Source organism: Macrobrachium rosenbergii, chromosome 7, assembly GCF_040412425.1.
Source record: "Macrobrachium rosenbergii isolate ZJJX-2024 chromosome 7, ASM4041242v1, whole genome shotgun sequence".
Taxonomy (NCBI): Eukaryota; Metazoa; Arthropoda; class Malacostraca; order Decapoda; family Palaemonidae; genus Macrobrachium; species Macrobrachium rosenbergii.
This window is the reverse complement of record NC_089747.1, coordinates 1,556,689-1,570,476: the sequence shown is the minus strand read 5'-3', so window position 1 is coordinate 1,570,476 and position 13,788 is coordinate 1,556,689. Positions and strand designations below refer to the sequence as shown.

Sequence of the window (13,788 nt, the reverse complement as noted above, 5' to 3'; positions counted from 1 at the left end):
ACCTGTGATAGATCTGTTGTCTTTACAACTTAAAAAAAAAAAAACATTGGGTCATAACAAACCAGCTTCCAAGGCGTCAGAGAAGGCGCAGAAGGCTCAGTTTGGTATCTTCGAAGCACACAGAGTGACTCTAAATGATTCTTGTGCCTCCGCGACATTTTAGGATAAGCCGGGGTAAACCCAGGCAGTCGTGGTTACCAAACGCCTCAACATTAGGAAGCAAAGCAAAACTTTGGGTTTAATTTCTGGTTTAATTATGTCGAAAAGAGCTGGAATTGTTAGAAATAGTAATTGTTTTTCATTTTGCGTTCAAAAACGATCAATAACTGGCGATGAAGGAGAAATATAATGCTCTCTCTCTCTCTCTCTCTCTCTCTCTCTCTCTCTCTCTCTCTCTCTCTGTTACGGGAAAAACCCTTGTTATCATTACGTGACTTTGCTTACGACATGCGAAAAGACTCATAAACAAATATAATCTACAAAACCACACAAAACACAGAGACGAATACTGTAACTGTAAGAATGGACAATAACCAACAAACACACGAACATTATATATGAACCTTATGGCTTACGGTTATAACTTAAGCAGGTGGATTACAGCAACAGTGGAATATTCCAAAAATGGCTGGAGACATCGGCCTAGGAATCACGACCTAAGTTTGAAAGAGCATCAGTTACTGAAGAAAAACTTGTGTGTTTTTAGAGTTCAGCTTCTTCTAGGCCTAGAATTTAATAGTATACTGATTAACTGAGTGGATAAAGCAATACAGGATATTACAAATCGCGAATTTTTAAAGAATTAAGAAATCCAAAGTTACATTAAGTTTTTACTTATAACTCCAATGGCACTTTCACTCCCAACTTCCAATGTTCAGTTAAATGCAGTACTTACTGTAAGTAGCTAACGACAGTGCCACTCGGACAAACAACTTCCAGAGTGCAAATTCAATAAATTACCTAAATAACAAAGAAAAACAACCGTTAGGAAATGACGTAACGGAATTCATTAGCGCATGAAGGAACCACTGAAGGAAAATCGGAGGCTATTACGACTGACTGGCGTTGATGATTATCAAGGAAGTTTCCCAGAGATTGTGCATTGCACTTTTTTGCTCTTTAGTTGTAAGATATCAACCCTATATTACAAAATTCCCCTGAATATTTTACAGCGCGTTGCACTGGAATTCTTTAATATAGTAGAAGTATTTTCAATCTTCAGTTTACCTTAGGCCTATAACAAACTGGCTCACCTAGACTGAGCTTAGACTCATAATCCTGGATTCAATCTTTTGGGGGTGCCTGGAACTTCGATATGAAGAGGCTGGAAAAATCAGTATTAAGGCAAGGGAAAACTGCAGTATCTACCATTTTTCTCAGTTTAGTATTTTTGCAGACACTGCATTCTTCCATTTTAGGGCAGAATTATCATGGAGGGTCTCCAGACAGAGTGCGTTGCACTTTCTTGCTCTTGAGTTTAAGAACAGAATAGAATAGAATACAGAGTTTAGGCCAAAGGCCAAGCACTGGGACCTATGAGGTCATTCTCCTTAGCTGAAGACAATGATTACAGAATTGTTGATCAATATTGTCTAATACATTATTTGCTTTTTTGGTGTTCTCTGATTCATTTTCTTATTTGTCGACAATCATTCTAGGGCACAACATATCATTAAAGTGTATATACATGTATGAATGCATGTATGTATGTATAATATTCACCTCGACAGCTAGACTTATGCATACTTCAATAACAAAGGCAATCTTGACACACGTTAGCACTTTTATTAATGTAATTTTGTCTTATTTCAATTACAAACAAATAATACTTAAATATATTTCAAATGAAAGTTTATATCATGCAGAAACATGGTTTTACCACAAAAATAAAGCCTTGTTTTCTTAAACCGTAAGAACTGAATCTAAACTTTTTATATATAGACTTATAGACTTATATAGATTTAGCAATGCCCTATGTAGCTTATGGCTTATATAGATTTAGTAAAGCCCTATGTAGCCCAACACAAACAACATTCATTTTTAAATCTTCTTCTTCTTCTCGCACTTTCCAATGATGAAAGGTCCCTGCAGTTTCGTTTCAGTGGTGGGAACGCAAGTATATTCAGGGCCACATTCCCCGAGCATGCTCCACACACCACCACAATTCTCTCCGGGACCCTGGAATTAGAGTAGGAAGCTTTCCGTAAATTCTGGGAATTTGACAGTCGTTGATGAAAGATTATTATAGAACTTTGGAACTTCAAGAAAAGCCTTAAATTGGAGAACAAATGTTTCTGAAGAAATCCACCACTGACCGAAGAAGAAGAAGGAGGGAGCGTGAATCTCAGAGAGTGTAGACCTATGTGGATTTCTTCAAGTGTGTGTGTGTGTGCGTGCGTGTTTCCACAATTTCATAATCGTGAAGCAGTACTGAATATGCTTTACTTTTAAAGTCTGAACTCGTCAGGTTTGAGTTTACTTTCTCAAACAGAAAACAGGTTTTAGTAAAGTGATAACTTGGTTCCATAAGTCTAGTTGACAGTTGTACACAATTAAGCCCATTAGTTTTAAATTAAGTTACAAACACCCTCATTAGCCTAAATTATAGTTTATTCAAAAGATTCTACATGAATTATACCAAAATTCTCTACTTGATACTCTGAAAAAAAAAGAGAAGGAATTCTGTTCTGAAAAAGGCGACCTCTGTTTGGGATAAGTCTAGACATTTTGAGCAAGTTTCCTCCACTCAGGATGCCGTTGTGACTTCATATCCTTCTACGAAACATGAAAGTTCACTTATTAATCATTGCAGGGGGTCGTTTTGACTTCATCTTCTTCTATGAAGCACGAAAATCCATTCATTAGATCATTATAGGAGAATTCTCCATGATGTAAGAGAGGGTGTGGTTTCAATTTAAACTAAATAACCCACGCCCACTTGGTTGCACCATTACTTGGATAGACGTTGCTAAAATAGCACTGGGATAGTACAGATGAGTATGAACTATGAAATGAATAAATAATGCTGCTGTATATTACAGCATAACAGTCTCCCTTGAGGATGATGCACAACTGGAACCTCAGAAGTTCAATCGAAGATGCATCGCATTAATACCCTAAAACAATTCTCCTTGTATTTTGATAATTTACTTACATTTTTGTTTATTTATTTATTAATTTTTTTAATTTATTTCTTCTATTCAAATAACTAATTTCATCTTCCTGTATTCTCCATTACCTTCTGTTACTATTCTCAGATGAACACCATATTCTTTGGAAGCTTGAATTTAGAGTCAGTGGCCCCTGTGGGCCTGTTCGCTATGAATAGGGTTCATCTTCTGAATAATAATAATAATAATAATAATAATAATAATAATAATAATAATAATAATAATAATAATAATAATAATAAGTGAAACCTCTTATAGCCAAGAAATGAAATTTTCAGCTAGTCATAGGCCTATCACCAACAACTTTAAGAACTGATGCTTTTGCAGAAATATCTCATCTGCCTGCAAAATCTGTTGCAATAATAGAGCAATTATATATTACAGCATAACATAAATCTAACCCCTTATAACCAAGAAACAAAATTGTAGGCTGGCCATAAGCCTAGTGTCTAAAACTTTACGAACTGACGCTATCACAGAAATATGGATGTCATCTGACTACAAAAATCAATTATATACAGCAAAAGTCCCCATTGTGTAACACAACATTACGTAAATGAAACCAAGAAATTAAATTGTAATCAGGCCATAGGCCTAGTGTCTAAAATGTTAGGTACTGACGCTACAGCAGAAATATGTGACAGAAAAGTCTATTGGAAAAATAGGCCACAAAATGAATGATCTATTCCGAAAGAATATCTCTCTTTGTCACAGACTCATTCAAAGTTGTTAAAGAATGAAATTTAACCATATTGTTTACCTTGCTACAAACATCACAGCATCCGCAGATGTCTTTAGTGACCCCGTAAGGGCAGTTGGACAGGGTCAAGTTTCCCCTTGGGCACTTATCTCTCTGGCAAAGGCCACACCAAACGGCATGGGTACTGAAAAGAATAAAAAGGCAAGGGGTAAATGGAAAGAGAAAATATGCCAAAGAAGTGCATAAAGAGGAAAAGAATAAGGATATCATGAGTGATGCAATACAAGAGTTAAAGTACTTAGGCACAGCAAGAAAATGGAACACGAACAATAGAAAATAAACAAATCTGAAAGTAAAGGAACATGAGGAAAATAATTTTGATACATTGTATATGTCGACAAATAAACAGTAGTGAATTGGATGATATCACGCAAAATGCTGTCATTTTAAAAGTTGGTTTAGGCTCGTCGCCCAGGATTTCCAGTTGGAATCATCTCTTTTAAAATTACTTCAGGCTCGCCGTCTTTACCTTTCAGTGGGATTCAGCCCTTCAAATTACTTTAGGCTTGTTACCTTTGCCTTTCCAATCAGACCAACCCATTCCAATTATCTTAGTTCGCCACCCTTACTGATTCATCTCTTCGAATTACTTTAGGCTCGTCTTACCTTCCGATTAGATTCACTCCTTCAAATTACTCTAGGCTAGTCGCCCTATCTTTCAAAATTAGACCCACCCTTCAAATTACTTTTGGGCTCGTCTTTTTTCCAATTTGATTCACCTCCTTCAAATTACTTAGACCTTCAGGGGATTACTCAGGCTGGCCTATCATTCCAAAATTAGACCCACCCATCAAATTACATTAAGCTCGTCGCTCTTACCTTCCAAATTAGACCCACCCTTTTAAGTTATTTTAGGCTCGTCATCCTCACTTACCTCCCGATCAGACAACACACGGAAGCAATAGCAAGCAAAATCTTGAAATCCATCTTAAACCTTCAGTCTATTTGCCCTTTCGCAGCGCAGAAGCGACCTACAGTGAAAGACTAGAACTTGCAACTAACACTTGCAATTGACAGACGCATGATGCTGCCTCGTTATTTATACCTGTGACAGATCCGTCGTCTTTGCAGCTTGAAAAAATAATTGCACTCATAACAAACCAGCTTCCAAGGCGTCAAAGGAAGGTGCAGAAGGCTCAGTTTGGTGTCTTCGAAGCACACAGAATGGCTCTAAGTGAATCCTTTTGCGCAGCGATATTTTAGGATAAACCAGGGTAAATCCGGGCAGTCCTGGTTACCAAACGCCTCAACATTAGGAAACAAAACTTTGGGTTTAATTCTTGGTTTAACTTCTGGTTTAATTACGTCGAAAAGAGCTGGAATTGTTAGAGATAGTAATTGTTTTTCATTCTGCGGTCAAACTGTCGTTCTGACGCAAGAAAGACGATAAAAAACTGGCGATGAAGGAGAACTATAATGCTCTCTCTCTCTCTCTCCTTCGGGCCAGCCCTAGGAGAGCTGTTAATCAGCTCAGTGGTCTGGTAAAACTAAGGTATACTTAACTTTTCTCTCTCTCCTCTCTCTCTCTCTCTCTCTCTCTCTCTCTCTGTTACGGGAAGAGCCCTTGTTATCATTACGTGACTTCGCTTACGTGATACGTAAAGACTCATAAATAAATACATATAATCTACAAAACCACACAAAACACAGAGACGAATACAGTAACTGTAAGAATGGACGATAACCAACAAACACACGAACATTATATATGAACCTTATGGCTTACGGTTGTTACGTAAGCAGGTGGATTACAGCAACGCTGGAATATTCCAAATATGGCTGAAGACATCGGCCTAGGAATCACGACATAAGTTTGAAAGAATTTCAGTTATTGAAGCAAAAACTTGTGTGTTTTTAGAGTTCAGCGGCTTCTCGGCCTAGAGTTTAATAGTTACTGACTAACTGAGTGGATAAAACAATACAGGATGTTACAAATCGCGAATTTTTAATGAATTACGAAATCCAAAGTTAGGATAGATTTTTACTTATAACTAATACGGCACTTTCATTCCCAACTTCCAATGCTCAGTTAAATGCAGTGCTTACTGTAAGTAGCTAACGACAATGCCACTCGGATAAACAACTTCCAGAGCGCAAATTCAATAAATTACGTAAATAACAAAGAAAAACCACCGTTCGGAAATGACGTAACGGAATTCATTAGCGCGCGAAGGAACCACTGAAGGAAAATTGGAGGCTTATTGGGACTGACTGGCGTTGATGATTATCAAGAAAGGTCCCCAGAGATTGTGCGTTGCACTTTTTTGCGCTTTAGTTGCGAGATATCGACTGTATATTGCACAATTCCTCATGAATATTTAAGAGCAAGTTGCAATGGAATTCTTTACTATAGTAGCAAGTATTTTCAATCTCTAGTCCACCTTAGTTTGCCTTGATTTCTAAGGCCTATAAACTGGCTCACCTAGACTGAGCTTAGACTCATAATCCTGGATTCACTATCTTGGGCGCCCTGGAACTTCGATATGAAGAGGCTGGAATGATTCCAGTAGCGAAAATTAGATTCCGGATTCTACAGCTAGATACAACATCCTGATAGAGTACATAGGCCTAAGAGTTTGAGCCTACGATAGTCTCTTATCATCCTGGATTCACTCTCTGGTCGTCCTGGAATCTCGATGTTGAGAAACTGGAATTCTTCAGCAACGAAAAATCACATTATGCTTCCTAATCGGATTCTACAGTTCCATACAGCAAACTGAGAGTACATAGGCCTAAGTGTTGGAGCCTATTACAGTCACTAAACTGAATCTACAGTTATATATGTATAACCTGATAGAGTACATAGGCCTATGTGTATGAGACTACTTTAGTCTCCAGTCCACAATCACTAAACCTGAAGGCAGTCAAATTCCTTAAGTATAATAAGTGTTATAAGCAAAAAGAGGCCTGTTGTGGACCCTCTAGACTCAGGTAGCCTACAGAAACCTAGACCCATAATCACCTATGGCCTAGGCCTACTGAAACCTTATCATGGCGAGTTCTCCGATAGAGCTAGTACGACTTTGACCTCTTGGAGGTCAGAGTGAAAAGATAAGAGGTTTATTGAACTTCAGAGGTCGTACTTAACATCTTTGAACTTCACGTAATGGCGGGAATAGTAACTTCCTTGTTGAAACGACTACCTGGTCGTTTTTGTCGGTCCTTGAAGAGGACACCGTTCCTTGTTGAGAGAGAGAGAGAGAGAGAGAGAGAGAGAGAGAGGACACCGAGAGAGAGAGAGAGGATTGCCTTGAGAGAGAGAGACAAGAGAGAGAGAGAGAGAGAGAGAGAGAGAGAGAGAGAGAGAGAAGCAGGCAAAACCCCGTGGGACGCCAACCAGTCATTAAGCGCACGGCGAGATGCGGAAGTGAGGAAAGGCGCTTGCGGTAAATATCCGCATCTGATATCGCCGAAGCTCATCGTGAATGGCTGCTTATGCTGTTCGACACACCCTATTGGTTGGGATGATGTCATTTGCGGAAATGTACCGTCAGCTCAAAAAAAAAAAATAAAAAATATATATTGATATTTTTAAGTTTATTTAAAAGATGAATATACAAACAGTTATGTTTAGGGTAAGCCAATAATAATAATAATAATAATAATAATAATAATAATAATAATAATAATAATAATAATAATAATATCCATGTATACAGATAATAATAATAATAATAATAATAATAATAATAATAATAATAATTCATATGAATCTATACAGAAAAGAGTCGTTGTTAAATTGATAATAATAATAATAATAATAATAATAATAATAATAATAATAATAATAATAATAATAATTATCAAAATAAGTGTATTTGTACAATTGGAAATGCCTAACAATTTACACACACACACACACACACAGAGAGAGAGAGAGAGAGAGAGAGAGAGAGAGAGAGAGGGTTTTCATTCAAGAATATAAAAATAATGTTAAAGGTATCTAGATATATTCATGTCTCAATAAGATAATTAAATATATACAATTATTTAAATACGCATTTTCATAGTTTCATACATACATAAATACATACATAAACACATGCATACATACATACATGCATAAATACATGCATACATCCATAAATACACTTCCTGTTTGACTTAGAGGATTCTCTCGCCTTGACCTCCTTGTTCCAAGATGGAAGAAGAAGAAGAAGAAGAAGAAGAAGAAGAAGAAGAAGAAGAAGTAGAGTCTTTCCCGAGAAATATCTATTTAGTTATCTTTCTTATTTATTTTCTTTATTCCTAATATTGCGAACGATGTGTAGATGCACAGAAGAATAACTTAGAATAAGAGAAAAGTCGATAAAAGTGATTTTGGTGCAGGGAACGAATTGTGAAAATCGTACGGTACAGCTTTAGGCCTATGAAGTCTAGCTGAATATTGCCTAAGATTGCCTAATATTGCTTAATATTGCCTAATATATAAGTGGCCCTATGAACGAAATGTGAGCTATGATTAAATAACACCTAAGCCCTATAAAGAGTGAAAATTATATGGTACAGCATTAGGCCTATACAGTCTAGCCTTAGCATTAGACATGGGTCTAGTGCTAAGGCTAACTAAGATATTGATTACAAAAATATTGCTGATTATTGCCTAATAGAAAAGTGGCCCTACAACGCCTAATATTGCCTAATATTGCCCAATATAATATATAGAGGTGGCCCTACAAACGAAATATGAGCAAAATTCAATATGTAAATAAAAATTGTCCAGTACAGCATTAGGCCTATACTGCCTAGTTTAGGACAACGATTACAGAAATATTGCTGTATATTGCAAACCATAAATTCCATTTTGTAGTTTCCAAAATTCAAATTTCGCCACGAAGAAAAAAACCCCGGTGATTCGAAAAGTATAAAAATGAGAAGCCGAGAGTTTTAGTAACTTCCGTTGATAACACAAGCGAGCGTGAAGCAATTTGGAAAAAAATAAAATTGCTGGTGAGATCTGGTGACGGCCGGCTGCCTGCCATTCCCACGAGAGAGAGAGAGAGAGAGAGAGAGAGAGAGAGAGAGAGAGAGAGAGAGAGAGGAAATCCGGAAACGAGTCAAAGGTGACTCCCAGTGTAACTGCCGCTTGACACCGGATGTACACAAACTTCTTCATTTTTTCTTCTTTTCTTCTTCTTATTACTAGTCTTCTTCTTCTTCTTCTTCTTCTTCTTCTTCTTCTTCTTCTTCTTCTTCTTCCAGTTTAAGAGCTGGCCTTATGCCGGCGCGGAAATCAATCAGATTTGAAAGGACAATACAAGTCTCTCTCACCTGGAATAATAGGTCTAATCTGTAATAAGTTAAATGACTTACTATTGTTGCTGATGGTGACGAGATCTATGACCTTTCCTGTTGTGACGCTAGTTAAATAAAGCAAGGAATGAATGATTGAATAATCTCTCTCTCTCTCTCTCTCTCTCTCTCTCTAAAAAAACGCCGCTTGCCAACTCATTGAGGACCACCTTTGCTTCATCCGGTGCAAACCAGCTTTGATTCTCTCTCTCTCTCTCTCTCTCTCTCTCTCTCTCTCTCTCTCTCTCTCTCTCTCTTGACGATTATCAAACCCAGTTCCTTGAAATCCGTTTGAGGATGATTCATCTGCGCCACCTTTCGGAATGTCGTTGTACGTAACGTATCATTAGTCGCACAATAATTCATTAGTCTCATAATGTCGTTTGTTTATCAGTTTTTGGTGTTGTTTCTCTGCCTTTACAGGACGATATTGTAGACAACAGGTTGTGAGATTATATACAGCAGTTTGTCTTTAGTGTTTGGTGTTGTTTCTCAGTATTTTAAGATAAACAGGTTTGAACTTTAGGTCCGTTTTATAGGTCTAGGGCAAGTCTATGGTGTTACACTGTCACACACTTTACTTCGCTTTTAATACTTATACCAGTCGTTTCCAATGACAATAAACGTCATGGTGCTGTTCCAATGACGTCATATTGATCATCATTCCAGGAACAGCGCGTAAAACATACGCACAAACACACAGACACACACTGGCTCCTCTTCATTCCAGACATTTCTAGTCAAGTCAGTCAGGAGAGAGAGAGAGAGAGAGAGAGAGAGAGAGAGAGAGAGAGAGAGAGACCTCTCCCAGATACCGAGAATAGAAACAACACACAAACTCATAAACACACAAAAGCACACGCAAAAACACACAAACACTCGCTCCTATTAATTCCAGATTCATTTCTAGTCAACCAATCCATTCCAGATTCATTTCTAGCCAAGTCAGAGAGAGAGAGAGAGAGAGAGAGAGAGAGAGAGGGACCTCTCCCAGATAACGAGAATACGAGAATATAGAAAACGCGGTCGCCAAAGCGATGGTGCGTCATGCGCCACAAGTCGCACGTTCTTGAGAATATAAAAAGGGACAACTTTACCGACTCGGCACCAAACGGTAAAAGAAGGACGCTCCTGTGATCCCGAGAAGACCAAGCCAAGCCTTCTTCTTCAGTCCTTCGTGAAGCCCTAAAGGAAGCCTCTGTTGTGGCAGGACGTTTCCCTCAGTCAGTTTCAAGCTGCGTCAAGTGAAGGACTTACTATACTGAAACTGCGTCATGAAGGCTCTTGTGGTAGCGTTGTTCGCTTGTCTGTGCGTCTTTGTCAAGAGGTAAGGAAGGCCCTCTAGGCCTATACGCCTTAGAGCAGTTGTTTTTCTGTTGTTTCCTGCGTGTGTTAAGTGTTGTTTCGTCGTTTATTCAGTATTATACATTGCATAAAAGTGCTGTTTAATTCCTTCATTCTTCAGAAAGGACCTAGGCCTATTTGCCTACAAGTTCACCTGTTCTTCTGTAGTTTCTTGTGTGTTAGTGTTGTTTCGTGGTTCATTTAGCATTTATATATATATATATATATATATATATATATATATATATATATATATATTGCTTAATAGTGTTGTTTCATTCCTTCGTTCATATAACATTACAATTTATATATTGCTTATTACCTCTTTGCCAAGAGGTAAGGAAGGCCCTACTAGGCCTGTACGCCTTAGAGCTGTTGTTCTTCTGTTGTTTCCTCTGTGACTGTGTTAGTGTTGTTTTATTCATTCGTTCATGTGGCATTATTATTTGCTTAGTTCATCCGTGCCTCTAGATACAATAAATAAAAAAGAACTGTTCCAGAAAAAAACAGAAGCTATATAAAAGTGTAGATTTTTATTCTGAAAAAAATTTGTTTTAGATACGATTAAAAGAATGAGATTCAGCAATAATATATATATATATATATATATATATATATATATATATATATATATATATATATATGTATATATATATGTATATATGTATATGTATATATATATAGGTATATATATATATATATATATATATATATATATATATATATATAAACAAAACTGGATAGAGGACCACAATCCTAGGCAAGTTGTAGGATAAACAAGTTCTTGATGAGAGAGAGAGAGAGAGAGAGAGAGAGAGAGAGAGAGAGAAACAGGAAATGATGAAGATAAAAACGAAAAATAAAATAGAGTCGACAAAGGACTTTATTTTGAATACGCTCACCTTGAGCCAAGCTCTAAGCTCTTGAAGCGTTACTGAGCTCTAGAGAGGCTAGAGAAAGCTCGCTTGACAGAGAGGAAACTCGAGAGAGAGAGAGAGAGAGAGAGAGAGAGAGAGAGAGAGAGAGAGAGAAAGGTAGCTCTATGGAGGGGGGAGAGACACAGTTAAAACTTAAAATCGATTGTGAAGTGAAGGCCCGTGTTTGCAAGTGATGGACTTCTGATTGCTGATAGTGAGGAAAAACTGCATAAACTGGTGACAGTGTTTACGTTTTCACAAGAGGAGGAATCACCAACCACTTATGATTTATGCTGGAAAAAAAATATTAAGATTTTAAACTCCATAAATCTCTCATGAAAGCCTAAAAAACAATGACAATTTATATATATTTTTTGTAAGATTATATAACTAAAAGAAAACATGCAGCCAGAATACAATACTTTCTTTGAAAATCTCAATTGCACTCAGCTATTCACTGAAGTATGATTATTGCCAACAACTTTTCAATAAAGTCTAATAATTTCCTTGTCTTTTCCTACAGCACTGAGGGTCTGTCTTGCTACTGCCCGCCAGATGGCTCCGTCTGTCAGCAGAGGAAGTTGACAGAGGTAGAATGCCCTTTTGGGATCATCTTGGACCACTGTGAATGCTGCAAAGTTTGCGCCAAGGTAAATAAAGACTGTGTCTAAATAATTGCAGTGATGTCATAATCAGATGGTGGAAACTTGTTGCATACATATTACAAACCGGTTGAATATATGTCAATGACTTTATTGGTAATCCAGACAACTGTATCATGCGAAAATCCACCACTTGCCTAAAGTTTGTTGTCTGCTTAGAGTTACTGACATGTTACCAACCAGTTGGCCTGTGTCAAGTTGCCAACATGTTGTTAACCTGTTGGTTATATGTGCACAATAAGTTCCCGACATGTTTTTGACCTGTTGGTGATATGTATGCAGTAACTTTCCAACATTTTTTTAACTTGTCGGTGATATGTATGCAGTAAGTTTCCAACATGTTCTTAGCCTGTTGGGGATATGTATCAGTATGTTTCCAACATGTTTATAACCTCTTGGTGATATGTACGCAATAAGTTTCCAACATGTTTTTAACCTGTTGGTGATGTGTACACAATAAGTTTTCAACATGCTTCTAACCTGTTGGTGATATGTACACAATATATTGTCAACACGTTTTTAACCTCTTGGTGATATGTAGGCTATGCAATAAGTTTTTAACATGTTTTTAACCTGTTGGCAATATATATGCAATAAGTATCCAACATGTTTTCAACCTGTTGGTGATATGTATGCAATAAGTTTCCAACATGATTTTAACCTGTTGGTGATTTGTATGAAATAAGTCTCCAACATGTTTTTAACCTGTTGGCAATATGTATTTGATAAGTTGCCAACATGTTTTGATAACATGTTTCATCGAAGTAAGGACGCGTCTTAAGAACGAATGAAATCACATAGAATTTAAGGTATAAACTCATCCTCTGAAATCAACTTAAGGAAAATTCTCTCCATTTCCAGGGACCTGGCGAAGAGTGCGGAGGCCCCTGGGACATCTCCGGAAGGTGCGCCAAGGGATACACGTGCATCCCCAAGCCAGGAGACGAGGAGAAGTACCACTTCAAGGGAAAATGCCAGAAGACTGTTCCCACAAGCCCAGTAGGAGGATCAGTCGACAGTGGGTTGGAGGTGGAGATGCTACAGTAAGATGGAAGCCAAATAGAGTAACCCCTAAGTTATGCCATATTGTAGAATAATACTTTTATACGGGAATAAAGTTACGTGTTGACAGCTTCTGCGTTTTCATGAATCTTTCCTTGGTATTCAGAGCAATGGACTGGAAGTTACGCCATGTCTACGAAGTTATTTTGAATGACTGACGTGTGACTTAGCACTCAAATGTAAACACAATGAGTGCCATCTATAGGACCTTTTCCAAACTAAAAACTTAGAACATCAAAATGGAAAACTTCCACCCAAACTTCCTTTACGGCAAGGTCTCAGGATGATAATTTCATTACAAACAGTCTTAAGAGTTGTGACGCCAGTTGTTAATATCAAATCAATCACTGGCTATCAAGTTACTTGAGGGTATGTCGCAGTTGCCATATACCTGCTATGTGACCAAATTTTTTTTCATGAAATGAAGGTTGGTTAATTTCTTACAAGAAAATAGGCCTATTTTTCTTGTAAAAGTAAACTGAAAATTTGCTAACATGACTTAAGATTTGGCGGGAACAAAGCTAACCATTCGGCAATTTGTTTCGATTTGGTTTAAACTAGAAGCATATTACAGAATAAAC

General features: G+C 37.4%; 1 protein-coding gene and 1 long non-coding RNA gene across 2 annotated transcripts; one reads left to right on the top strand and one right to left on the bottom strand.

The window, feature by feature from the left end:
• Positions 1-1,765: 1,765 nt before the first annotated feature.
• Positions 1,766-4,992, bottom strand: LOC136839984 (uncharacterized). The gene is made up of 3 exons (XR_010853489.1): positions 4,805-4,992; positions 3,931-4,054; positions 1,766-2,178 (listed from the first exon to the last, which is right to left on the bottom strand). It is a non-coding gene; the product is annotated as an uncharacterized lncRNA (long non-coding RNA).
• A 5,244-nt stretch (positions 4,993-10,236) lies between these two features.
• LOC136839983 (venom protein 302-like) lies at positions 10,237-13,274 on the top strand. Its single transcript, XM_067106259.1, has 3 exons — positions 10,237-10,549; positions 12,007-12,133; positions 13,007-13,274. Exons 1-3 carry the CDS (start codon positions 10,497-10,499, stop codon positions 13,190-13,192), a joined length of 366 nt encoding a protein of 121 aa, XP_066962360.1. The 5' UTR covers positions 10,237-10,496; the 3' UTR covers positions 13,193-13,274.
• Positions 13,275-13,788: the final 514 nt, after the last annotated feature.